The following is a 27373-nucleotide window of genomic DNA, read 5'->3' on the forward strand; positions in this document are numbered from 1 at the left end:
ATTTGCCTTTTTCCTAGTTTGCAACACTATGCTTGGTACCATCCTTTATCCAGAACAGAAATGTATCAGGGGGTATTATTTACTAAAGGCCTTATTTTTTCAGCATAACTATTAAGTATATGTGTATTTTATCAAGTATTCCAAAGATGCCTTAATCCAAGGCTGTTAGTCATTCTCTAAAACTGATAAAAGTCACTGTTAAATTTATTGACCAATTACACCCACTTTGAGAGTAAGCAATTCAGATCAGTAGACCTAAATGATGTCTAGGTTTTAAAGTAAAAGGGATTTTGTAATTGTATATAAGAAACAGTAGTTATATCTTGCTCTCTTCAGATATATGTTATTCATTTTTGGTTGATTGGACTGGTTAAGAATTTTAAGAGAAAAATATAAAACCCAGTTGTATTTTTAGTATGATCTTACTATTTGAAACAATCCAAGCAAATTGGGCCTTGAGCCATGACTAATGAATAAATCCTGTATATTGATCATATAAGCCAGTCATGCATAAAAGTATTTGTTACACAACCCTAAGAGGAGAACCTGCTTTTTAATTTAATCCCAGTCTTCCTATAAGAATTCTCTATCCAAGTAATTTTTATAGCTCATAATTCATATTGAAGTCACATTTATCTGATGACAAAAGCAACACTGAAAGCTAGAGAGAAGCATTAAGCAAAAGCTTATCATCCTAATAATCCTCCCATCTTTTGATAAATATTTGTCTACCTTTTCACTCTTTTCTATGAATGCCACACATACACATGTAGATTTACTTGAATGGCATCTTAATATACATACTATTTTATAACTTGCTTACTTCAGCTAGTATTTTGTGAAAATCCATATCAATAAAAACATGTATGAGACTTCCCTGGTGGCCTAGCGAGCAGTTAAGGATTTGATGTCACTTCTGCAGTTCTGGTTACTGCTGTGGTGCAGGTTTGATTCCTGGCCCAGGAACTTTTGCATGTTATAGACACAGCCAAAAAAATACATATACATAATCACTGGCTGCATAATATTCTATTTCTACCAATGTTATGTAATATACTATATATATTTGATATATTTTTAAACAAAAAATGTTTGATTCTATTGTATTTTAAAATATCCTTTTCTTTCCATTTCAGTTTTATGTAGTACCAATGTATTTGGGAAGGCAGGGGGGAGATTAATTTTTTAATAGGCAAGTACTAGATTGCTACTACTTTCATAAATATACATCATCAGTTTCGTTCTTTTCAGCTAGAGAAATCTTGGAAAACTTTACCCTTTTATTTAATGTCAAATTCACTGTGACTAGAGCCCTGAAGTAGGATTTAATTCAAAATGCACTTTTATTTCTGTAACTGTCTAGTATGCTATGACCACTTACAGTTTTCAGTAAAGAGACTCCCCCTAAAACATTTCCATTTGGAAAATTGGAAAAAAAAAAAACACATTGATTTATATTGGATTCACAGCCAAACTATTTATAGTTAGCATAATAATCTAGGATCACTGCAAAAATAAGATATGGGATCCAGCTTTAGTGAAAACAAGCAGCTCACAGAAAGAAATGTGTTAATGCCAATGAGAAAATGACACCAAAAAAGACGAGGGTAGCAGCAGGAGAGGCGTGGGTCAGCTGCAGAGGAGCAAACCACAAACTCTTGGGGGAGTTTTCATGGCTCCCATCCAAGTGGCTGAGGAACTCTGCAGACTTAGGAAGTGTGAAGAGTGAAGAAATTCAAGTCAAGAAGAAAGGAAAGGGGGGAAATGGAGATGATAAAATATGCCACCACTTCAGGAAGAAGGCATTACTTAAAAGCGAGCATAATTTTACCGGCACCTGGGTTTTCTTTCCATCTTTTGCTTTAACAGTAGGCATCTTGCTTAGGGAAACTGAATCCAAATTTAAGGAAAGAAGTTGAATGTCGTACTGTCAGTATTCTCTGCCTCTGGCAAACCGGTCCTACCATGACCCGACTCACAGGGCCCTGATTTTGCTGCAGCCAGACGTTCACCTCTGGCAGCAGATATTTCATAGGGGAGGGGCTGGGTGGCCTGCAGTGTGTCTTGATGGTGACAGTGGTTGTGGTTGTGGTTCCTTTGAAGAACCCAGGAAACCTAGACTGAAAGTGAGCATATCTCTATTTACTGTAGGAGACTGAGCTACGTGAATATTTGAAGATGAAGAGAAGGGCTGACGTTCTTCATGTTGTTCACAAAGAAATGGTGCCTGATCCTTTACAAAAGATCCCGGTATTTGCAGTGTTTGGTAGAGGAAGAGATATGGGGAAATACTGAAACTCACTCTAAAGGTAAACATGGAAATGGGAGACTAAAGAGCAGAATCATCTGATACCACAAATATCAAAAAGAAAGCAAGAAATGACTTGATTTTTGCCTGTGCCTGTGGCCACCTCCAGGCGTTGTCTTCACACGCCACTTTCCTTTGGGACAGTCCTGCCCAGTCCATATCTTTGTGTGATCTCACTGATGCATCTGGATTGGCAAGCTCATCTCAGAGGTTGTGGAAAATTCCTTAAATAGAATTCATCACGTCCCGCCCCACCTCACCCTCAGGTTTCTCGCAGGTTCCTTCTCAGCCTCTTTGCCAAACTTGTAGATAATTTGTGCAGACGTGGATAATTTCTACTTTGGATCAGTTTCTCTATTTCTGTTAGATAATTCCCATTATTTGTATGTAAATATCTTAATAATCTTAACAAGGAGTTCTAGTGGCCATAAATTGCAAACGGTGTTTTCCACATTACCAATATTAAGATCACCTTTATTCTAGCTGTATATAAAGAACCTTCTAGAAAAATCTGAAAGTTCATTTTGGACCACTTTTATGTCATGTTTTTCATGAAAGTCTTAAAGACCCAATGTAGTTAGAGCCTTCATTTGGAAACACGTCAAGTGGTACTTCATCATCATAAGCTGCTGAGACACTGCACATGTCATTGTTTTAGTTAAATGATGGCTTTCTTTTTTAACCTGCAGCTTTTTCATAACAAAAATTTTAATATGGAGTTCCCGTCATGGTGCAGTGGAAATGAATCCGACTAGGAACCATGAGGTTGTGGGTTCGGTCCCTGCCCTTGCTCAGTGGGTTAAGAATCTGGCGTTGCCATGAGCTGTGGTGTAGGTTGCAGACACGGCTCGGATCTGGCATTGCTGTGGCTATAGCATAGGCCAGCAGCTACAGCTCCGATTAGACCTTAGCCTGGGAACCTCCATATGCTGTGGGTGCAGCCCTAAAAAAAGGGGGGGGATCAAAAAGACAAAAAAAAATTTAATATCATTTTTACTATGTGAAGTAACATATAATGCATTCACTTCTAAGTGATACCCTGCTACCTCTCAATAAAAGGGGAAAAAATAGCCAAATGAGACCAAAATCTAGGAAGAAAGCTACCCAGACCAGCAAAACCAGAGGGAATGGGGGGGAAAAAAGACATTCAGTGTTCAAGTTTGTAAAGCATTTAAAAAAAAAAAATTCTCCCAATCCCAGCCCACCTTGTACTTAGGAAGAAAGAATACAGGATATAAATAATGCATGAATAGAATAACTAGATATGATGGTGATGACGTGTATAAAACAACCGGTCATAGTTTTAGACTTGGGAAGTCAATTTTTTAGCTGTTTTGCCCTATGTAGAGATTTAAGAATATTCAGACATGTATCTGTTACACAAAAATAATCACTTCAGTTCTAAAAATACTCTTCTGCTACTAACAATTTAAAAAAAAAAAGTGCAGCAGAAAAGCTTAATTAAACTTTCTGGTTGTTAAAACTCTGCTTCCTGAAAAATATACTATTCTTAGAGTCCCACAGTTCAATTGCAAGAAACAACTAATATATTATCAGTCAAGAAATAGTTCCTTTCTCATGCTTAGCACTGAGGCCATGGATGGGATTTTAATTGAATAAACCCAAGACTGTTCTGGGTAGCTGAAGATAACTTCATTCTGCAAGTAATGTCAGCCTCAGGAGAGGGGAATTGACAAGAGGCCAAATTCCTCCAGGAAACTTGGGACTAGTTGAAACCATCCTACCCCACCTCGCTTTGATGATGACGATTGGTGATAAGTTTGAATTTTTCAGCACCTGGTGAAAAGCACAGGCTTCACAGCTCCAAAACAACAACAAAGAAAGAACTAAAACATCATTTACAGATTGGCAACTTATCCCAGAGCCCACAGGGGAGCAGAAAGTAGCAGGGTGAGGAGAGAAACTTGATTCTTTCTTCCAGATATTATAAATGAGAAAAGTCACATAAAACAGGAAAGAAGCATGTTGTGTGGGGCTCTGGGGAAAGAAACCAACAGGCAGGGTGGGACTGCCTTGAGTAGATTGGAAGGCAGTGCCCTCAGGAGATGCAGCCTGGGGACACACCCCATCCCCTAGGCACAGGGCTTGGCTAAGACACTAATAACCCCACTGGGCTTCAGGCCTTCTCCTCTCTCAGGCCTCAGCCATGCAGGGCACAACTGGGTTTGGGAATCCTCACAGTTCCAAGGTCAGATGGAAACCAAGGCTTTCCAGTGGTCTACATAACTAGCCAGAGCCACAGCATAGTCAGTAGTCCTGAGAGGGTGGGAGGGGGGATATTTTGGCCCACATTTCTTAGAAGAGGAAAGAAAGAGGTGCCAAAAGGAAAATTAGGAGACAGAACTGTTTTCACAGTCTAATTGTGGAAGAGGTTGAAATTAAAACTCCACCAATTTGTTCACTCCCAGGAAACAAGTGGCAGGTCCTATGCGAGGCTCTGGGGATTCGAAGGTAAACAGTACAGAGCTGGGGCTGCCTTCAGGGAGGTAATATTCTCTGTATTCTAGTGAGGAAAAAACAGAGGGAGTGCACATAAACATACCCAGATGGACCGTTACAAAAAGGCTGGTGCTAGGAAAGGGGCTGCGGGAGGCAGACGTGGCCCAGCAGTGAGAAAGACTTGAAGCAGCCTGTCGTGGGAGGAGCTGAGGGAACAAGGTCCAGGGAGAGAAAGGCACTGATGGCTCTGCAGCAGGGCAGTGGTAGGCATGGTGTGGGGCTGAGGGAAGACCAGCAATGGGTGCGCTGGGCAGAAGAGTAGGAGGGCTGCCAGGGAAACAAGACCCTGCTCTTAACTGCAAAAGCCATTAGGTTTTCACCCTGGGGACAAAGATATTCTGTGCCACGTTTGGGGCAGGTTGACATTTTGTTCCACTTTTTACCGTGATGCCCTGCAGAAGGGATTGGAGGAGGCTGAGGGTGGAGAGTGGACAGAGGCCCACCGGAATTGGATGTGGCCAGGGTCAGGGAGCGGGTGGTTGGCCATGGCTTGGATTCATCGGACTAGAGATGGGAGAAACAGTCAGAGAAGGCAAACCCAGCAGGCTGGAGACGAGGAGCAGGGAGGAAGGGACAGGTGCCCAGGTTGCTATGAAATCTTTCAACTCCTGTTCCATCTCCATCTTGCTGTCCATGCCCCTTTGTGTTGATCTGTACCTAAGTTCTCTTTACCAGAAGAGCAATCTGCTTCACTGGCCCCACTTCTTCCCTGTCTCAGTCTCCAGCTTGCCACCACCACCCTTGAATACTGCTCTGGGGGCAGCTGATGGCCTGCCTCCCCTTCTGCACCTCCCATCTTCTTCTGCATCCCCAGTGGTCTTCACGTCACTGACCCTCCTCTCCTTGAACTTGAGCTCCTCCTCCTATCTCTCTACATCTCTTCTTCTACCCCCTAAGTCAACACAGTACCCAGGTGCCCCAGGGCTTCCACCCTCACCTTGAAGAAGGAGCCTTCTCAATGCCCAGAGGGGCCTGGCCACACACCCCCATGCCTGGCCTGCCTCAACTTGATGAAAGCTCTATAGCTTAAAACAAGATTGTGGTGATGGCCACATAGCTCTGTATTTATACCAATAACCACTGAATTCTACACTGAAGAGGTTGAGTTTTATGGTATGTAAATTATACTTCAGTGAAGCTTTAATAAACAAAGGAAAAAGCCCAACAGCTCTCCTCTGGGGTCCCCAGCCCTACGCTCCACATCCATGCCTTGTCATCAGGGAAGCACTGCTGGCCTCCAATAGAAGTCATGCCTGACTCCTCTCTCTGAGGACCTCCTAAGTACAGAAAGATACCAGAGGCAGCCTGCTCTAATCTATGAGTATCTCCGCAACCAGACTGCCGCTGGTCACCATCCCGCCTGTGCCTCCAGCATCACTCCTCAGAGCCTTCCCAGGCCATCCAATCAGAGTACGAGGCTGGACACTGCCACCGAGGGTGCATGTGGCCCTTTGGGAGGGTGCTTTGGGCTGTCACAGGACTCTAAAGCACTGGGCACAGTCATTGGGGAAAGGATGCATGACAATTTCATATGACAAGGTGTCTCCTGTCCTCCAGGACTTCAGGATGAATGTCCCATCCACATTCTCTCACATACAGATAAGTCTTGCCTGCTGTTACTTAGCCTAGTACTAAGACATTCTTGTATTGACCTGTCCTGCTCTTATTTTCCCCCCTCAGTTTCTTTACAGAGTGGCTGCTGACCCTTTTATTTGCTTAAATTCAAAATTACTTATTCAGCAACAAATGACCTCATTGTGCCTTTATGATTCAGGAGCAGGGCCATTTACACATAGAGAGTCTCTCTGTGTTTCTGGAACCTGGGCCCCCTTCTTCCAATGAGAGGGGTCACCCCAGTCTTGGCCTCCTCCGGAACAGGTTGTATCTCTGCACCTTTCCTGGGCCCAGGTCTCTAATTGCCAGGAAGCTGATGTTTCCAACCTAGTCTTGCAAACAGGTGGCACCACAAGCCAGACTTGCTGGCACCAAGTGGTCTGGGTTCTCCCCCTGGACAGGGCTGCCCTCTCATTTGGGCCTTAGGCAAATGAATAGCAGAAGCAGAGAGGCTGCACGGGGACATCTACCCACCAGGCCCGCCCTGCCCCACTCTCTGTGCGATGCAGGAGGGTGGGCTATGCCTCTTCCTCTCTTGCCAACTCTGGTAGTATAAGGGCCCACGTCCACTGTAAGGCCTTGTCCTTACCCACGTCAGTGACAGTGACAGTGTGGAGTCTAGTCTGAGCCCTGGGACACATGAGGCTGCCTTTTGCTTTCTCTTGGCCCCCTGGGTCAGATGCTTTGGACATCTTCATTTTTCCCTCCTCAGGGCAAGGACCCCTGGTCATCAGTTAGCGCTCTTCTCCGACTCCTACAATGTTTTGCTCTGAGTTCTCTGATGTTGTAGATGACTTCCTTCTTTACATGTGAGGGCCCATGCCTGCCAATGCAGGACTTTCCTCGTAGGCCCTATCATTCTAGAAATGTTTACTGAGTAGCTATGATATTTAAGATGCTATTCTAGGCCCTGCATAGATGTATACATAGGGAACATGGCCAGTGCCTTTGAGAAGTTCATAATATATTCATTTATAGCCATTGGAGTGAAAAGACATTAGGAGAAAAAGGGAAGTGGAAGGAGGGGAGAGACCACATTTATAATCAAACAACCTCTCAGCCTATACCTGGAGCCTGGATTTGGGTGTATACCCCACCTTGCACCCACCCTGTTGCCCAGAGGAAGTTTTCAGTCCCACCAGGTGGACATTTGGGACCAGATAGACAAAAAAACACATATAGTCAGAGGCACCAGACTGGAGAGACAGGACACAGACCTGCATGTCCTTCCCTCCCACCCTAGTCAGGCTCACTGTCTGGGGCCTTGCCTGTGTTGCCTCCTGTCACACCCCTCTTGATATCAGAACCAGCCAGTCAGCAGGTCTGTGTGGAAGAGGCAGTCACCCCCTGGCTGGGACCTTGGGTGACATAAGGACCTAGGGTGAGCGGCTAGGGAGCAGCTGCTTCCAGCCACAGGCCAGTGAGTTTTGGAGAGACCCTTTGATGTCCACCCTCCAAGACCTGCCCTGGGCCCCCACATGCCTGACAGATTTTACCTGCTCCAGACACCTGCCTTTATCAAGTAACCGCTCTTTTATTGTTCCATTTTTCTTGATATGGCTCTGCCGTCAGACAGAACACTTCAGTGTTCAACCAGCCCCGCTGTGCCCCAGGCCTCTCCCAGCCTCCTTTCCTTGTCTAATAACAAGGGTGATGATGCCTGGCTCCAAGGAGTAATAGAATGTGCCTGGTATCTCACAGGCTTGAAAAGGAACCCTTCTCCCACCAGCCCCCCAATGCTGCTCCCCTCTGGGCCACTCGCTCCCCTTCTTGGGCTCCGCTCAGTATTTATCTTTGTGTCCCTGGAGCTGAATTAGACTGCGTGGAGGGGGCGGGGAGGGGCGGCATAGTAACGACCTTCCCCTGTCCCCAGGGGGCTCACACTCTCGAGGCCCCAGTGGGCCTCCACTCTGCTCTCCTTGGCGCCCTTCCTCCTCTCATGGCTCTGGGCCCAGTTGGCGACGCTTGGCTCTGACGCACTTCTAACTGCTGACACAAGTTACTTGGATGCCTTTAAACCCAAAACAAGGTCAGACATCAAACTGCATCTCCCTCTGCAGCCAGGCCTCCACTCCCGCCAACCCCGGGAAGGACATGGAAAGAATAAAAATATTAGCGGCGGAGTTAAGATTGTGCCACCAAGACCCCAGCCTCTGACTTTCTTGTGAATGTGTTCTACAGTGTCTCTTGATGTGTCATAAGTTTTCATAGAGAAAAGTTCCATGTTCCATATGGTACGGTATGGTTTTCATGGGTATTTCACTGAAATTACATTTCTGAGATGGAGCCTTTCAATCCATTTTGCACATGGTTCTCTGAGGTCCTGACCTCTGCCTGCAGCCCAGAAAGGACCAGCATTTGCTGACTCTGGGGCTGTAGTCTGGCTAAGGAGCCCTTTTCCTTACACACCACAAAATGATCACTTTTGGTGAAAATGCTCCTCAAAGAAATAAAAAGCAAGGCACATTTGCCCAATTTTAAGTTGAGTGGGTTTGACATGCAGCATTATGCAACAGAAGGATTTTTGGTGCCAGCTGATGCTTAAGTGACACTGTTCTGCAACCTGGGTGTTGGTGACAACCCTGGCACCAATCCCGGGAGGGGCAGAAGGAGGCTGGGAGCCCAGGGTGGGCTGGGAGGATGACGCTGTGCCTGCTTCTCTCACCTCCTTGACTGCTGCACTGTTGTTCCAACACATCTTTCATCTGGGCTCATCAAAATCATCACTGAGAACACAGATCTGACAGGCAGCGGGGGTTCCAGGCTATTGGCCTCCTGATAAGGTGCCACTTCACAGAAAATACATCCAGAGCAGCTCTATTGTAAATGCCCTTCCAGGACGGGAGACATTAGCAGAGGGGCCCTAGATCCTTTGTGAGAGAGGCTCCCAGAGCCACTCTCTGTCTTTCTGTCTCTCTCTCTCTGATTTGGGCCTCCAGGCCAGACAGGACATGCTACACAGGAATGATCCTGCCAGAATGCAAACCAGCCTAGTCACCCACCCTCTGAGGCAAAGGACCAACCTGCAGTGGATAGTCTGATTTTCTCGGGCTTGCCCCCTTTTTGACTAATTTCCTCCCCTTTCAGAACTGGAGTCCATCTGCCCATGCTTACCAGTCTCCATCCCCCTCCCCCATCCCCAGGCATCCCTGCCTAGGGCTCAGCCTGATTGGTCCAAGTGTCAGCCCATTGTCTTGGGTCTGTGATTGGTTAAGGAATCCAGATCTAAGCCAATCAGCACCTGGCATTATTCTGAGCCCCAGAGCTAGTCCTCACATGGCTCCATGGTTGGCGGGCTCCCAGTTGGAGAGAGTGAGATGTGAAAATGTTCTACCCTCTTAAGAGCCAGGAGGAAAAAAACACCTTCCTTGTCTCTGGACATCTGGGCATGTGGGTGTGAGGCTTGGGACTGCTGCCACCATATTTGCCACCACAAAGGAAGCTGGACTGAGTTTTGAAGTTGATATAGTTAGAGAAGGAAGAGCAGAGAGACCCACTGAGAGATGAGACCTGGATTAAGCCAGCCCTGAAGCCCACCCTAACACTGCACATTTACTTATGTGAGAACAAACTTCCTGTAGATTGGTATGTTAATGTAGAAAGTCTCCTCTGAGCTTAGATGAGCAAGATTTGGGGATGGGGGACCCCTCGAGGCAATGTCCCGCACAACTCACTTTCTGGCGAACACATCTTCCTTATGCTGGTCCGGTGATGGAAGGATTACTGTTGCACATTGATGTCACAGATGATTTGCCTGTAATAATAGATGTGTCAGAGGCATACCTTTGGTTTTGGCTTTGCCCATCCTGGATCCTTTTCCAAGTGCCGAGCAGAGGGATTGAGGGCCATGGGCTTTGAGATTAGAGGAGAGGAGAGCAAAGCCACTTGGACAGCTCCAAGACCAGGACCCCATTTCCTGGTGAGAGGGATCCTGGATTCACCACTTGGCATTCCTCTGCAGGCTGTGCTTTTCTTTAGAGAAGCTGGAGGGCAGAGAGATCAAAAGTAGCAGGCTACCTGGGTTCAAATCCTAGTCTTGCCACTTGTCAGCTCTTTGGCCTTTGGAAGATGTCTAAACACTGATTGCCTCAGTTTATTTGCCTGTAAAATGGGAGTAGTTCCAACCTCACAGGGTGGTCATGATGATTAAATGAGTTAACTATTAGTGAGAAACTTAGTGCTAGATACATAGTAATCAGGGAATCAAATTTAAAATATAGCTATTATTAGTTTTAAGAATGGAGAATCAGGAGTTCCCACTGTGGTGCAGTGGATTAAGGGTCCAGCATTGCCATGACTACAGGGTAGGTTGCAGCTACAGCTTGGATTTGATCCCTGGTCCGGGAACTTCCATATGCCACAGGTGCAGCCAAAAAAAAAGGAATGGAGAATCAGCTGATTCTTAGTTTTTATATGTATGCAGTGTTAATTTACTTTTTATCCCTGAGAAGAAGTATTGGAAGGAGCTAGGCAGTGGACATCTGACCCTTCCTGGCTGCACTTGGAGATGTCAGGCTTCCAGAAGCCCTAGACTCATCAAGCATCTTATGCCCACACAATGCAGACATGAGGACAGAGAGGCTGGGGGATGTGCCAGGACAGACCAATGACAGAAAGCCTGGGACTCCTCCTCTTCAGAAGTCCAAGAATGACTGAGGTCATAGGCCCTCCCACCCAATGCAATGAAGCCTAGGGCTCAAGATAAACTCATCAGTAACAACTAAATCAATGAATATTCCTTCCACCCTGAATTCTTACCCAGCATGTGTGCATGAATCCCACCACTGATAACCGTAAAGAACTCTATATTCTGAATCCTTTTGGGAGCTACCCTGTATGGCATCTCATTTTCTTCCAACATGAATGTGAGGGAACATACTCTAAGAAGAGGAACCCTGCAGAAGCCTGGCGGGGAAGACAGGAGGGCCCTCGCCCGAGAAAGGTCACAAGGAATGCTACTGGAGGGAACTGGACTGTTGGCCAGTCTGTGTTCCCACCAGCTGCACTGCCTCCCGTCCACCATAGGGAAGGCCTGCTGTCCCTCCTTGCCCCACCTGTGCCTGTCCCTCCCCACTTTGGGTCCAGGCCAGCCCTCCTGGCTGTAATCATGACAGGGTTGAGCACAATGCCATCTCCCAGCAGACGCCAGGGCCTCTGCCCACCCATGCCCACTCCCAGAAGTCACCTCATTAGGGGCTAAGGAGTGCCCTTTGGCATTCCACTTGCTCTGGATTCCAGGGGCACTCATGGTAATGCTCTCATGGCCACTCTGGTCCAACCCATGGAAGTCCTCAAGGGCCTGATCATTTGCTGTGGTATCAAAACCACCTTGTGATTGTGACTTTTAGAGCCTCTTGGCTAGCCTTCCCTCTCCCATCAGGCAGCATGTGGAGCAGGAGGATGCCCGTTCTTATGCCCCCCCCCCATATCAATGCCTGTCCAATGTCAGCCCCCTTGTAGGGCCCTCCCTGGATGACTCCATGGCAGTCATGTGACTTGCTTTGGCTGACGGGCTGTTTGCAAGTATGATGCAAGTGCCGCCAAATGGGGCTTGTTGGCTCTGCTTCTCTGCCACAGAAATGAGAACACCTCCGACAGGCCTGCCAGCCGATGAGCACACAGAGCAGAACTAGCATCCCCAGTTGCCCCAGATGAGGCCTCCCCAGACCAGCCAGAAGCCGGTGGACCTCCCCACAGGTGAGTGAGCCCAGCCAGAGTTTCTGGTGAAACCAGGTAAGTCACCAGCCACAGAAATGTGAGACCAATAAATCCTTCTTGCTTTACGGTGCTGAGTTTTGGGCCATCTGCCACACAGTGTTATTGTGGCACTTGTAACTGAGACACAGGCAAGGTGGGGCTCCTGTCAGCCTTGTCAGAGAGGAGGGAGTGGCCAGTGTGGAGGGCCAGGAGGTGGGTAGCCCTTAAAATAAGGGTAGTCCAGGACCACTTAGGGCTGATCCTCACAGGTGGCCATTCCTAAAGCGCATGGGAAGAGGCAGAAAGTCCTGCTGAGGCAGCGTCACTGAGCACCTGTGATGGGTAACTTGGTCTAGGGGCCTTGAGCACCCAGCATGGGTCAGACTTGGGCCATGCTGCTTGAACTTGTCTCCCCAAGATGACAGGCTGGCTGCAGGGATTGACAGGACAGTGAGTAACCTCTTCTTGTCCCCACAAATGGTGACTGTGTTCACCCTCCACCTCTGAGGCTGAGCCATGAGGCTTGCAGTCCAAAGAGGGAGTCTAGAACCTGGAGATCTATGTCACAGCCACCAGCCTGCTGGGCTGCAGAAGGCTGCCCCACCCATGGGCATGCTTCTGCCCAAGGGCAGCCCAGGTCCAGCAGTTGATCAGCTTGGGATAGATGCTTCAGTCCCCGCACCCCAACCTGGGGCACCCCGAGCTCCAGAGCTCCCCAAACCCTTGGTTGAGACCACCTTCTCCCTCTGCCTCATCCTGCTCTGCCCCTTCCCTTCCTCACACCAGGTTGACCCCCAGGAGACACACTGGCAAACTTCTGCGGGCCAGGCTCTACCTCAGAGGTGGTTTCCCTGGGGACTCAATTGCAGGAGGTTTACAGGGGAGGGAGGGACTCCGTTCCTGCCTTAGGTGACCTCTCAGTCCTCATAGACTTGGGCAGTAACCCAGCACATCTCCTGTGCTTCCCAGGGAGGCCTCAGGACATCAACTGCAGGAGGTGAGGCAGGGCCAGCCTGCAGGGGGAGCAGCAGCTCTGATGGAGCCAGAGCAGGGGAGACCTGAGGTCAAGGGCTCAGAGAGGATGCCCACAGAATCCCAGGTTCAGGGCAGACTCACCATGATGCACAGGTCTCCTGCTCAGGGGTAGGACATTTGTCTTTGCTACCAGCCTTAGGAAATAAATATGTAACCTTCACCCACCTGAGGGGACTGTCTGTTTGCCCTGACATCATAATAGAAATGGCATGAGGACTGGAGTTCCTGTTGTGGTGCAGTGAAAACAAACCTGACTAGTGTCTCTGAGGACATGGGTTTGATCCCTGGCCTCTCTCAGTGGGTCAGGGATCTGGTGTTGCCGTGAACTGTGGTGTAGGTTGCAGATTCGGCTTGGATCCCATGTTGCTGTGGCTGTGGCTGGTGGCTACAGTTCTGATTTGACTCATAGCCTGGGAACTGACATATGCCATGGGTGTGGCCCTAAAAGGACAAAAAAGAAAAAAGGAAGACAAAAAAAAATGGTGTGAGGACTGTCAGGTCAGAGAAGGTAGGCCTGGAATGGAGGGTGCCATGGACTGAATGTCTGTGTCCCCTCAAAAGTCACATGTTGAAATCCTAGCCCCCATTGTGATAGTGTTAGGTGGCAGGGCCTCTGGAAGGTGATTAAGTCATGAGGGTGCAACCCTAATGAATGGGATTAGTGCCCTTATGTAAGAGACCTGGGAGCTCTCTCAATACTTCTGCCAGGTGAGGCCAGGGAGAAGGCTGTCTATGAGCCAGAAAGCAGGCTCTCACCAGACATTGAATCTGCTGGCAACTTCATCTTAGACTTCAGTCTCCGGAACTGTGAGAAATACATTCTGTTGTTTATAAGGCACCCAGTGTATGACAACTCATGATAGCAGCCTGAAAGGACTGAGACAGAGGGTAAGAAGGAGATCCTGGAGACATTCTTGAAGTCCCTGATGGCTTGACCATGCCTAAGGCACCATAAGTTCAGATGCTGAGCTTCAAAAACCTACTGTGTAGTGGAGGAGTCATGAGTCTACACACAGAAACTCTAATTCCATCTCTGAATACCCACTAGTACCAGGTACCAGGCTGGGCACTTGGGAGTTGCCAGCCAGACCTGCTCCAGGAGCTCTTGACAAGGCTGTAACATCACACCAGTGTGAGATGTTAGCATGTGGTGTCTCAGCAACTACACACCACTCTGTGGAAGAGAAATGGAGTCGTGTCTGAAGGGAAGGCAAGATGCTTCCCAGCTGGGGAACCTGGAGAAAGCTGGGAGCAGTGATGTAAGAGAAGGTCCATAGAAATGCCCATGAAGTTCTTAAGAGGAGCCCACCTGATCACAGGCAAGATCATATCCTTCAATACAGGATAGTCTCTGTGAGGCAGGGACCAGAGGGACCATGTCTTCTCCCTCTCATCTCTGTATTATCATCACCTAGCACAGGGCCTGGAACTTAGTGGAAGCTCGATACCTGTGCATTGGAGGAATGAACAGATAAGAGAGACACACAGGTGCATTAGTTAGCTATTGCTATGTACAAAGTTACTCCAAAATTTAGCATCTTTAAACCCTTCATGATCTCACTCAGTTTCTGTGCATAAAGAATCTAGAGGCAGCTTAGTTCAGAACCTTGCAAGGTTGCAATCAAGATGTGAGACAGGCTCCCAGGCTCAAGTGGGGCTGGAGAATCTGCTTCCATGCTGTCTCAGTTGGCCACTGGAGGGTCTCAGGTCCCTACTAGCTGTTGGTTAGAGATGTCCATTAGTTCATGTCGCACCAGCCTCTCCACAGGCCTGCCACCAATGTGACAGCTGGCTTTCCCAGAACAAGGGCTCTGCAAGAGAGAAGAAGGCAGGCAGGATGGGGGTCACAGTCATCACCTCACCATTGCTCTGTTGTATTTAGTAGAAATGACTCACTAGGATCAGCCTACAATTAAAGGGGTTGGGGGTTGTCCAGAGGTGGGAAAATGAGGAGGCAGAGATTGTTGGGGCCCACTGAGAGGGAGCACAAGGCATAGCCAAGGTCCAGGGGCTGGAATGCCAAGCACACTTTGAACTAAAGTCCCATCATTCCTTCTCCCTCATAAGGGGACTAGCAGCAGCCAGCTATGCCCATCTCCTCATAGATCTGCGTCTCCACTTCATGGGGCCTCAATCCTGGGTTTGAATCATTGCATCCAGCCTTTTCATCCCCTGCCCTCTTCCTGCACTTGTTCCCCTGCTGTAAGACCTCAGTTTCCCCTTTACACTTTTCATGCACCTAGGTAGCAGTTCTTTATGGTAAACTCCCTCTGTTCAAAGAGCTGGTGTGGTGTCTGCCTCCAGCTGGATTCCACGTGTCACAGTGGGGCAAGAGTGGGTGTGGTTGGAGAGCCCTGAAAGGGACCCTGTTGGGTAGGTGCCATCCTTGCTCAGCTCTCAGTGGCCCACAGGGTGACCTCCTTGCTCAAGGCCACACAGCAGTAAATGGTGCCCACTGCCCAGTATGGCCTGTAGAGAGGAGAAGCCCAGCCTCGTTCCTGGGGAGGTGGGGAATCAAGACTCCAGGGTCGAGAGTTTTCTCCTAAATTGGGGAGTATTTTCTACCATTGCTGAGGACATGGAGCTGGGAATTATTTAAAGGAGGTACTGAGGCTTTGACATTCTCTGCTGGGCTTGGGTGAGGGAGAGCAGGCTGTGCTATGTCTTCAGGGCCCTCCCCACACCCCAGGTCAGCTCTGGCCCCTGGGCACTCTGCATCTCCCAGGCTGCCAGGCCTAGGTCAGAGCAGGAGGCTGCAGGGCTGTGGGCTTGACACTGCAGGTGCCCCACTCAGTGAAGAAGGCCAGGGACCACTCCTGCATTTCAACCTGCCCTGCAAATTAGGAACTGGTTTACTTGCATGATATCACTTTATTATGTTTATACACAGTTGAACCACAGAGCATGGGTTCACCAAACACACAAAATGTTGTGAAAGGATTGGCTGTTTCTGGGCTTTTTGGTGAGGATTAATTTAACGCTCATTCATTGCCTTTGTCATCTGCTGGCATGTGCCAACAGGCAAGTCTCTGCTCATAGCCATTGAAGGCTTCAGAATAGCTCAGCAGGGGGAAACTTAAATTTGAGGAAAAACATTCTAGAGGACATTGTGGTTCCTCACCCAGCTTCCACGACCCTTTCTTCCATCTCAAGACCCCAGTTGCTGTTATGGCTGCCCCACTCCTCTCTCTTGTAGAGGGCCCAGGACGAGCCCCCAGGGGCTCTGTCCTCTTTGGGGTGTCCCCCAGAGCAGAGCCTGCAATAAGAACTTGGTTGTAGGTGACCCCAGGCAGCTCGGGGTGGAGATAAGGGAGGGAAAAGGAGGGAGGGTCCCCTAAGCATCATGTGAATTAGGGCCTTCCCCTGCAGCGAGAGGCTCAACTCACTGGGCCCTGGGCTTCCAGTGGGTATTTGTCCACAAGCCCCCAAGCCTCCCTACCCTGTCCTCCTGGGATAAGAGGCCTCTGGGGGGCATGTACTCCTCTGGAATTTCCAGGCCATGCCAGTAGGTGAGGGAACAACTTCCAAAGGTGGCTGAGAAGAAAGAAAAGAGAAGCAGCCAGTAGATGGCTCCTGCCAGCCAGGAGAGCTGGACGCTGCTCTACACTCAGTCACCAAAGTCTCGATTTCCTTATCTGTAAAATGGGGCGAGTGGTACACACATGGCAGAGCCAATGTGAGAAGCAGTAATAGATATGTTTCCTGACATACAGTAGGGGCTCTAAAGGTGCTGGCTCTGTACATGGCAGCTCCTTTAGTGACAAGCCCCTCTGCCTCATTAGTTTGCTGAATGCTGTGTGTGACTCTGGGTTCTGCTTCCCCTCCTGCTGCCTCCACTCCTCTTCCTCTTCCCACACCCTCAGGCAACCTGGGGCTCCAGGCACATCCAACTTGAATCCCTAAAGTGGGCCTGCCGGTAGAGAAGCCAGGCCCTGTCCCAAGGTGTCCCAGCCAGGCTGGGCCAGGATGCCATCTGCTCAGACTCAGCAGTGGAACCTAGGCTGATCTGTGGAGTCACTGCCCCCCACTTGAGTCCCCAGGCCATGAAATTGGCGCTCTGGCCTGAGCGGTCACCTGCTCCGAGCCACGGGAGGCCCAGCGCTCGACCTTTCCCTCCCAACGTCATTTTCCATCCTGCTGCGTTTTTGGCCAGGCCTGAAACACTTCTCTGGGGCAGCCAAGGAGGATTGTTCCAAGGCTTGTCATTGTTTCAGGATCAGGTTGCCTGAGCCTCAAGAATCCAACAGAAACCAGAACCTCCTCTGAGTCACAGGCACCCACAATGAGGCCTTGAGTGGACAGTGGGGGCTGGGTGGAGGGCAGTGGCTTTCTTGCCTCCTTTGGGGCCCAGAATGTTTTAGCATTGTCCTCCCCGCCTGCAACTGAGCTCTGTTTTTTGTAGCTCAGGCCAAGTGCCAAATTGGCACCATGGTCTGGCCCCTAGCCTGGGCCTTGCTGCGCCTGAGCCAAGTCAGAGGGGAAGGTGGCGGCCCCTCTCAGGCAGGGAGAATGCCACCTTCCCCCAGGGGAAAGGAGGTTTCCAGGCTTGGGGTTAGTGCTGCTAGACATACAGAAACCCTTTCAGATCTTCATGGTCTGTGTGTCAAGACAGAGGATCCCAGGACCCCAGGACCCCAGGACCCCAGCCTCACTGCTGTTCCACCCTTCAGCTCCCTTCCCAGGTCCCTATCCATCATCTGAGACTGGACCCTTGGAAGCTCATCACTTGGGGCCTCTAAGCCACCTTTTGACACCTGTATCCCACATGTATTTTGAGGAGGGGATTAGTGGCAAGCCATCCACTGGAGGCTCAGCCCCTTACCCCACCCACACTCTGGACAACTTAGCTCTAGAAGTTAGCTCATGGTCAGTGGTCAACAAATGAAAGCCATTCACTAGCCCCACATTTCTTCAGGCATCTGGTGAATGGCCATGGCTTTAGGTGTGTACTGTCAGGGGCCCAGCCTAGCCCCAGCCCGGCTGCTTGGTTAATTATGTCCTACTGCGACACACTGCCCTGTCACATCACAGCCAGTGGGAGGCTGAGCACTGCTCTCAGGACCTGCCATAGACCTACCAGCCTCCTGTTCCCTGGAAAATGTCCTCAGGTGTGGAGCATGGCTACTTCTCCTGGTGCTCCCAGCACCCCCCACTAGGGAGGGAGCAGGCAAAGGAGGGGCTCTGGCTTTAAGCCAGGTCCCCAAGAGCAGGGCTGTCTCTCCTGGCTCTGCCACTCCCTTGGCTTTTCCTCCAGCACAGCTTTTTAGCACCTCGGTGGAATCTGACTTGTCGTAGCCTTACTTCATGGTCACTTGCATTGATTAAGCACCTAGTGTATACCCAGGGCTGTTCCCATGAAACAGAGCAGATGGAAGAGCCTTTTGGTCACAAAAAAAGCATTTGCAGTTCTAGATACATTATTTTGATCCTTATGGCCCCTTCTGGGTGCAGAGTCTATGTAGTGTCCTGTTTTCCAGATGAGGAAGGGGAAACCTGTGTGAGGTCACTTCATTGTGAATCAGAGTCTAGCAGAATCTGAATCAGAAGCCATCATCTCTTTTGTGAGGGTAAGTGGCCTCCCTCTTTTTGAGAGGAGTTTATGGCTGAGTTTTGGAGGCAAGATGATCTAGGTAAGAGCCCTGTAGAACCACTGAAGCCAGCCAATAATCATGCATACATAATCATGGGCACCTCTTAGCTACCTTTCCTGAAGACAGGGGAGGGTCTTGGTCACAGGGCCCTGGGAGCAGTTGGTGCAGCTGAGAGGAGGGCGGCCAGCTGAGCTGGTCTGAGGGGACGGCAGACACAGGGCAGCACCGTGGACAGTGCAGACCTGCCAGAGGGTGTGTCCTGCAGCAAATCAGGGTGGACTGTGGTAGAGGCTGAATGTGGTCTGAGTGAGAGGCAATGATACCACAGTGGATTTTGACCTGGGAAGTGGCCCCCTACACACACTCAGTCCAGAGAATCGTAGGGAGACGGCAGAGAGGAAGTGTCTCAAGTTAGAATGACTGAGTTCTCTGTATGGAAGGTGATGGGAGCCTGGAAATTGCATTTTAAATTGTGGAGTCAGCCAGGTAATTCAGTAACGAGCATAGCACGTCTGACTTGTAATCACCATAACTTATTCTGCACAGCAAAGTTCCCCAGGGACCTCAAACTCTTTTCTCCTTCCTCTCCTTTGGAGAATGGACTTTATCCTATTCAGTGGCAGCTCCTCATTTCCAGTGTCCTTGGTCAGCAGGTCTGGCAGGACCTTACAAGCTCTCACTCTGCACGGACCAATGAGGGCGGCCCCTACCTGCCCTCCTAGTCTGGCCTGCAGTCTCTCCTCCCACCCTCCTTCCTCTCTGGCTGGTATGTCAGCTGGTGATCAGTTTTGCTCTGTGAATTGTAGTTAAAGTGAAGACCTTCCCTCTCCTGAGAGAAGGTCTGTGCCCCTCCCCTCCTTCCCTCTTCTTAGCACTTGGGCTTCTTCCTCTGATCAAAATCTGCTCCCTGGACAGATCAGAGAGCAAACATTTATTTTCCTTTAGGCCCAGTATCTCGGCTTGATCGTCGTTTTATCCTCAGCTAGTAGCCATAACACTTGGCATATAGTAGGTGCTCAGTACATTAGAAGAAGACTTTTTTTTGACTGAAAGGATGGATGGATGGAGTGATGGATGGATGGGTGGGTGGGTTGGTGGGTAGATGGATGGATGGATGAATAGGTGGGTGGGTTGGTGGGTAGATGGATGGATGGATGAATAGGTGGGTGGGTGGGTAGATGGATAGATTGATGGGTACATGGATGAATGGATGAGTGGGTGAGTGATAGATGAATAGATGAATGGGTAGATGGATGGATGGGTGGATGGATTGGTGGGTAGATGGATGGATGGATGGATAGATGGTTTAGCAGATAGTTGGGTGGATACATAGATAAATGGATGTGGGTGTGTAAATGCTCTCCAAGGCAGAAAATCATCTTAAAACATCCCCTTGGATTAGGGACAAGTGGGGTTAGGGTCCTGCTTCCCTGGACCCCCCTGGGTATGACTCTTTGTCTCTCTGGGCTGTGAGTGGTAGGAAAGTAAGTCAATTAAAGTAACCAGAGCACTCACAACCCCAGGAGGTAATGTGTGGTCTGGGGCAGGATAGCTCCAGGTGAGGGTGAGCAGGACATAGCAATCTCGTGGGACCCAGGTGTGAAAGCCTGCTGGAGAGCAAAGCCTCAGTTGTCACTTTACAGGGGCTCAAACCCCCCAAGATAGTGTGGCTGTCAGCACCTCTCTGTTCTAGCTGCAGACACCAGACAGCTTCTACCTCCTGGGCCCCACTCTTTTTTTATGGCTATACCTGTGGCATATGGAAGGTCCCAGGACAGGGATTGAATCCAAGTCTTGGCTGCAATCCACACTGCAGCTGCAGCAACACCAGATCCTTAACCTACTGTACCAGGTGGGGATTGAAACTGCACCCTTGAAGCAGCCTGAGCCACTGCAGAGACAACACAGATCCCCCTGCACCATAACGAGAACTCCCTGGGGGTATTTGTTACTGAGACATAACCTAACTTACCATGGCAGGTTCAGGGCCCACATACTCTCAATAATCCTAGAAAAATCACCTGCTTTTCCTTCCAGGCATGACCAGGACATACTGATTTTCAGGTTTTTGGTGGCTCTGACCTAGGCTTCCTGGCCAATTCTTTCAGCACCTCTGTGGATGGCCTGACCCCTGTCTTGGAAAGCCCCCAAACACTTCCTATGGGTTCTAGCCTCAGCTGTAACAGTTCTTGCTCACAGGACTATGATTTCAAGCCAGGCCGAGGAATTGCAGTGAATACATGGCCTCCAGGGAAAGCTTCCCATGGAAGTGTGGGCCCCAGTTGGCATAAAAAGCTGTTTTCACACTTGCCTTATTTTTTGCTGTGAGCTGATGGTCTCCTCTGGAAGTGAAGCAGTCAGGGAGCAATCCCTTTCCCCAGGAAGGCATGTGTTAATCAAGGAGCTGAGAGGTGCCGCATAACCTTGCAGGCCAGGCCCTGCCTCCTCGTCTCTCTGAGCCCCGCGTGCGTGTCTGCACACCCCGTGTGTGGACAGGCCCTAAGTGCCTGCTGGCTCTGTAGGCCATGAAATGAGTACGCCCAGCTCCCGGCCAGTGGCAGGCTCAATGGGGAGGTGGTTTTTAACAGCCTCCTGCTTATTGATTTCTGTGAGGTGAGGTCAACTTCAACCCACTCTCCCGTGGAGAGAGGCTGGAAACCAATGCTCTTTTGTCCCCATCCACTTCCTGCAGGCTCTCAGCTGTGTGATCAGATCCCTGCTGCTGTGACCTTGGGCACATCATCTCGCCTGGGTCTCAGTTGCTCCCACATCCCTGTGTCACCTGGCAATGACATGCACTCAGAGCCCCCTAGGGGCCAGGCGGTAGGGTCGTCCATCCTCGCCCAGCCCCCACATAGGCACAGTTCTCACCCACTCCAGTTTCTCAAATGAGGACACTGAGGCACAAGGGGTCAAGTGACATAACTGAGGACACACAGCTGGTGGCTGTGGCACAGTGCCCACCTCTGTAGTGGCCCAGGATCTGAACACAGCCAGCATGGCTGAGACCCCACCCCTTACTGGGGACAGTGTGCCTTCCTGTACTCTGTGCCCTGTGCCAGTAGGCCCTCAGCCTTTATTATCACAGCCCCCCCCCATTTGTTCCCTGATGGGGGAGCAGCATAAGGGGTTGGGACTCACTGTGCATATAGCCATGTGGAGACCTGGCGGGGTGGCTTTCCTGTGGGCTTCAGAGCCTCATTGGGGGTGGGCAGGAGTCGCCAAGGAAAGGCTGTGGCCACAGGTGACAGGACATCATGAGAAGGCCTATTAGCCCACCCAAGGAGGTAGGGGACCAATCTAAGGCAGCAGTGACCACCCTGGCACCCCACACAGAACCCCAAGTGGTGGCTCCCTGGGAATGTACTGACCACCAGTGGGTGCCTGCCAGATAGGGCTGGGGAGACAGAGCCCTCTGGTGGCTCAGGTCAAGCATGGTGGCAAAAGAGGGAGGGGCCAGGCCCTCCCAGGAGAGGTTGGAGGAGTCTGTGGCTGGTGGGTGTGAGGAAGAGGAGCAGCCCTGGGGGGGAGGCCCTGGACTCATTCTCATGTGCCAACAAGGACCGTGGATATGTGGGGGCGGGGACTGCCCAGCTTGTGGGGTCCTTTTCTCCTTCCTCTGGAGCCCCACATACAGACTGATGATGGAGCATGATCATGAATGCTGGCAACATTGGCTGGGCTGGAAGCAGACCCCTCACTCAAGGGGGCCCCTCCAGGGCCTCTTCCCTTAGAAGTGGACTGTGGGCTGTAACTGGGAGGGGCCTGGAAAGTGGTGGCTGTGTGGCAGAGGGTGAAGGAGTTGAGGGCACATGCCCTCCCGTTCCCCCACATGCAGGAAGGAGTGCACATTGGGGTGCTGAGGGTAGGAAATCCCCCACACCCCTTCAACCTTAAGGCTGCCCCCCGTCCCCCAATTTGGATTCCTGGGCTTTGTCTCTGCCACTTCAGCACTGGCCCTGGGTCCCTGCTGAGAGCTCACAGCTCCTCCACGTCCTGTCTGTGGCTCCAGCTCCACTGACTCCTGCCCTGCCTGCTGGGTGCTGTTTCTCCCCGCTGCAGAGGAATGGGCACCTAGCACTTCATGCAACCTCAACACATAGGAAATCCCCTGTAGGCAGGGGTGGCCCCTCGTGGGTGAGCCCAGGACATGAAAAGGCCATGAAGAAAAGGAAGGGACATCAAAGATAGAGAGAGGTTACTTTGGACACACTCATGCCTGGAGCTGGTTTATGCCCGGGGAGCCCAGGGGATGTGTGTCAGGCACTGGGGCACTCTCTGGTCAGTTCCCCCTTCTCAAGGGGCCACAACCAGCAGGACATTGCTGTCCCCTCCAAGCTGTTAAGTGGAGAACTATGAGAGGAAACAGGCTGGGGTGGCTGTGAACATTACTGAGCACAGGCCTGAGCCTGAGACAGTGGCCCTGTGTCTGAGAAACCCCCTCGGCCTTAAAAGCATCAGCATGGGTGCTCAGCTTTCAGGAGACTTCCTGGTTTGGCTCCTCTCATTCCACTCCCACCTGTGTCCTGACAGAGGGGTGGGGTGGGGGGGACAGAGGCAGTGAAAGACCACACGCAGGGCAGGTGAGAGAGGCCCCCTGTGGGACAGCATGGCTGGGGACCAGGCTCCTTTGCCACATGATGGCCAGATTTACCCCAAGACTGCAGTTGAAATGGAAAATTTAGAAAATCAGAGCTGTCGTGGCCCAGTCTGCCTCTCCCCCCTGAGCAGGATGTGCTGGCATCCACCTGGCTCCTGGCTGGGCTCTGGGGGCTCTTGGCAACTTCTCCCATGGCAGGGACTCCAGAGAACCTGGGGGCAAGTGGCCATGAGCAGCTTCTCCTCCTGGCTGGAAGGGACAGCAACCTGTGATAACCCCCACCTTCCCACCCACAGAACAGATAGAGAACCAGGAAGGTGCCCCATTGCCAAGGGGTCAACCTCACCTGGCACTGGGGGGCACTAAATAACACAAGATTCAAAGAACCAAGCCCAGAGCTGGTCCCTTGTCCCTCTATTACCTGCATCCTGATGGCCAATTGGCCAGCCCTGGGACAGCCTGACCAATACCGGACCAATACCTAATACCAATACCTAATACCAATACCAATACCAATACCAATACCTAACAGCCTCCACCATACACCTCAGTGGCCACCATGCAGAGCCCAGAGCATGGGAAGGAGGCCTGTCACAGAGGGGTTTATATTCTTGTCACGCACTCACAAATAACTACTTTTTAATTTTTTCAGAGCTTATACCTTGGGCTCTTATACACAATCCATCTTCTTAAAAGTCTCCCTGGGATCCTTGGATAGCCTCAAGGCCACCTGTTTAAAACAGCACCACTACCCCTGCCCCTGCCTGGATTCACTCTCTCTCTGTCTGCTTTATTTTGCTCTGTATATTTGTTGCCAGAAGTGCTCTTGTATTCTATTTATTGATCTTATTTAGCATCTCTCTCCACCCCTACTAGCAAGAGAACAATGTTGTTAGGAGGGAGTCACGTGGTCTTTATTGTTTACTCTGTATACTCAGAACTTAAACTGTGCCCAGAAGGCCATAGGCACTCAACAACTATTTCTGGAGGAGTTCCTGTCATGGCTTAGTGGTTAACGAACCCGACTAGCAACCATGAGGTTTCAGGTTCAATCCCTGACCTCACTTAGCGGGTTAAGGATCTGGCATTGCCATGAGCTGTGGTGTAGGTCAAAGATGTGGCTCAGATTCCATGATGCTGTGGCTGTGGTGAGGCCAGCGGCTACAGCTCCAATTGGACCCCTAGCCTGGGAACCTCTATATGCCGCAGGTGTGGGCTTAAAAAGACAAAAAAAAAAAAAAAAAAGAAATATTTCTGGAAAGGATACATTTCTCAGGAGAGGATGACACTTTCTCAGCAGGGAGGGAAGGAAGGATCCCAGGGTCCCCAGCACTCCTAGGAGCTCCCTCCTGGCATCCCCTGCCCTGGGCTAGACTCAAGTGCACTCCCTTCCTGGTCCTCACCCAAACCAGGGAGACCCTGGGCCTGGACCCCCAGCTCCATGGGAGGACCTTCTCCAAGCGCCCAGCCAGTTCTGGCTTCCCACCTCCCCTGTGCTCTTTCTGGCCATCTGTCTTCATACCCATGCAGGCCTGCCACCTTTACCCAGCAGCTGGTCAGACCTGCAAAGTCTCCAGCCCTGCCCTGGACCCACAGGACCAGAGTCTACATTTTAACAAAATCCCCAGGTGATACAAGTGCTGGTTCCAGTTTGAGAAGCCCTGGTGGCCTGCCCACAGATGCCCCCTTCTCCCAGCCTAGGAGAAACGCTTTGCTGAAACTGTCTTGATTTCTTTCTTTCTTTCTTTCTTTTTTTTTCTCTGCAGCTATTGAAACAGACAGTGCCCGCGGCTGAGGAGGACGGGACTTTACTGTGCGGAAACGTGAAGGGCAAACCCAGCAATTAGCCGCAGAGAGTGGGGAGGCGAGGCAGGCAGAATGGAGAGCTAGGGAAACAGAAGACTTAATTGCAGGGTGTGCCAGCCACGGGGATGTGCAAGGGTGAGGCAGCATTAAGGCAGCAGCCACCTAGGCGTGGAGGGATGAAGGGGTGGGGCTCTGTGGCAGGCATGGGGAGAACATGTGAACCCTGCAGCCCAAGGGCCTCCTTGAGGCTGGACCCAGCCCTCCCCAGGCTGCCCCAGGCCCACTGGGCCTTTGTCTCCACTAGGCCAGACCCCTCACTGCCCCATTCTCTGTGAATGACACCCAGGGGACACTGCCCCAGCTACCTGCAGAGGCTTCTTGGCAGAGGGGTAGGTCAGACGTCTTACAGGAGATGGTATTTGCCGCATCTGAATTGGTTCCAGAAAGGTCTAGGCCTTCACAGTGATACTAAAAGTGGGGTCCCCACACTGGGGGAGGGGGTTAAGAAGGGTGGTGGAGGCAGCCACCAGGACAGAATGGAGGCCATCCTGATGGGCTTCCCACTCTGTGCCCGCCCCACCCCCCACCTCCCTCACAAGACAGCTCTGCTCTTGTCTGTTTTATATGTTAGAATTCTGAATGAGGCTTCACCGAGTTCTTGCTGCTTTAAAAAAAAAGAGAGAGAGAGAAGGAAAATGCATGAATCCTATGGTTCTGTCTCATTTTGTACAGGTAAGTGGTCTACCCCATTCAGTTCTGTAAGAAGTACCTTCTGTTCTTCCTCCCCCACTTCAGGGCCTCAGAAAAGGGGAGCCCATGTTTAGTCTCCTTGTGCAGTTGACCAGAGTCTGCTGATTCCCATGCCTGAAAGATGAGGAAGCACAGTGTCAGGGTAATTACCTCCCCAGAAGACACTCAGAATTTAAGGGGTGAGCTGGGCTGGGCATTCAGATCCGCAGGGAACATCTGAGCACAGAAGTGCCTCTGGGACACTTAAAGCCCAGGTGACTTCACCCCACTCCCTCCCAGCCTCTTCTTGCTCTCTGTATTCAGATGTGCTCTGCCTACTGTCCATCAGTCATTGTGATGGGCAGGTATCACGCTGGGCGCTGGGGTCAGGACTTGGGAGGCCCTCCAGGGCTTTAGAGTCTTGCAGGGGAGCCAGACAGGGAACAACAGTGGATTTGACTTCATTCTAGATCAGTGCTTCCAAGGAAAAGTGAATCAGTTGGGGCCAGTAGGGGCTTATCATTTGCAACTCAGTCCCCACTTCCCAGAGGGTCTGCCCCCCACATGGGACACCTCAGCCGTCTCAAGCTGATAAAGCCCAAGCCCTCCTTCATGTTCCAGGCAAGGCCCACTGTTTCCAGAGCCTACGCTGTGCCCCCAGTGACAGGATGCTGCCCCCCCCCCACGAGGAGAACCCAGTGCCCCCCGTGCCCTCATTTTGCAAGCTGCCTCTCCTCTGTACATGGGTGGGCCCAAGAGCTCTTCTGCCACATAGAGCTGCAGCGGGATGAGCCTCCGAGTCTGCTTTGAGTGTGACCCTGGGGAGACTCGTAACTGCTCAGTGACCCCCTTTCCTTTTATATAAAACAGGAAGATAGCACCCAAAGCTCCCCCAGTGACAACCGGCCTGACCACAATGGCCTTGTGCTCTCCCTCCTGTCCCAGACCCTTTAGTACTTTCTCCATGACAGATGGACAGTGCTGCATTTGACCTTGGGGAGTGGGGAGAGGGGCTGCCTGCCAGGGCCACCTTCATGGAGTTTGTCAAGTCCTAGGCCATGGGGACACTGGCGAATGGTCTGGCTCAGCACTTCTGTCTTTGGGGACTGTCCCCAAACACCATGGTTCTAGGGTTCTGCCGCCCCAGATGCCTCCTGCTTCCACCGCAAGGGTACATATGATCTCTAGTATCTTATCCTGGGCACTAGGCTGGCATAGCAGGAGCTGGAGGCCAAGGACAGTCTATCCCTAGTCTCTTGTGCTCTGCTTCCAGGGAAGCTTTTCTAGAGCAGGAGAGTGAGGTCCATACACAAGTGGAAGTGGCCAGTCCATCATCCCTGAGTTGTCTGAGCCAGTTCTCAGCCAAGGGACTTTGGCTCTCCTTGCTGCCCACTAGCTTGGCCTTCCCTCCCCTCCTCTAACCACCTTCTCTGCCTTTTCCCAGGATGGCTGGCTGCCTGGTTTGGAGAGAAA

At 50.6% G+C, this 27373-nt stretch overlaps 1 protein-coding gene across 2 annotated transcripts in view; it reads left to right on the plus strand.

The window, feature by feature from the left end:
• The window catches only part of LRRC28 (leucine rich repeat containing 28), a 225859-nt gene extending 200536 nt beyond the window's left edge, over positions 1-25323 (plus strand). The window contains exons 10-12 of one of the 2 annotated variants that reach the window (XR_007133125.1): positions 2152-2309; positions 12020-12139; positions 25132-25323. Coding sequence is in view for 1 of the 2 variants with exons in the window: in XM_047766807.1 (XP_047622763.1) it covers positions 2152-2176 (25 nt within the window). In the remaining variant the exon portion in view is untranslated. Of the gene's footprint in view, positions 1-2151; positions 2689-12019; positions 12140-25131 lie in introns of those variants that run through there. The other variant, XM_047766807.1, reaches the window with a different exon arrangement.
• Positions 25324-27373: the final 2050 nt, after the last annotated feature.

Source organism: Phacochoerus africanus, chromosome 2 (genome assembly GCF_016906955.1).
Source record: "Phacochoerus africanus isolate WHEZ1 chromosome 2, ROS_Pafr_v1, whole genome shotgun sequence".
NCBI lineage: Eukaryota > Metazoa > Chordata > Mammalia > Artiodactyla > Suidae > Phacochoerus > Phacochoerus africanus.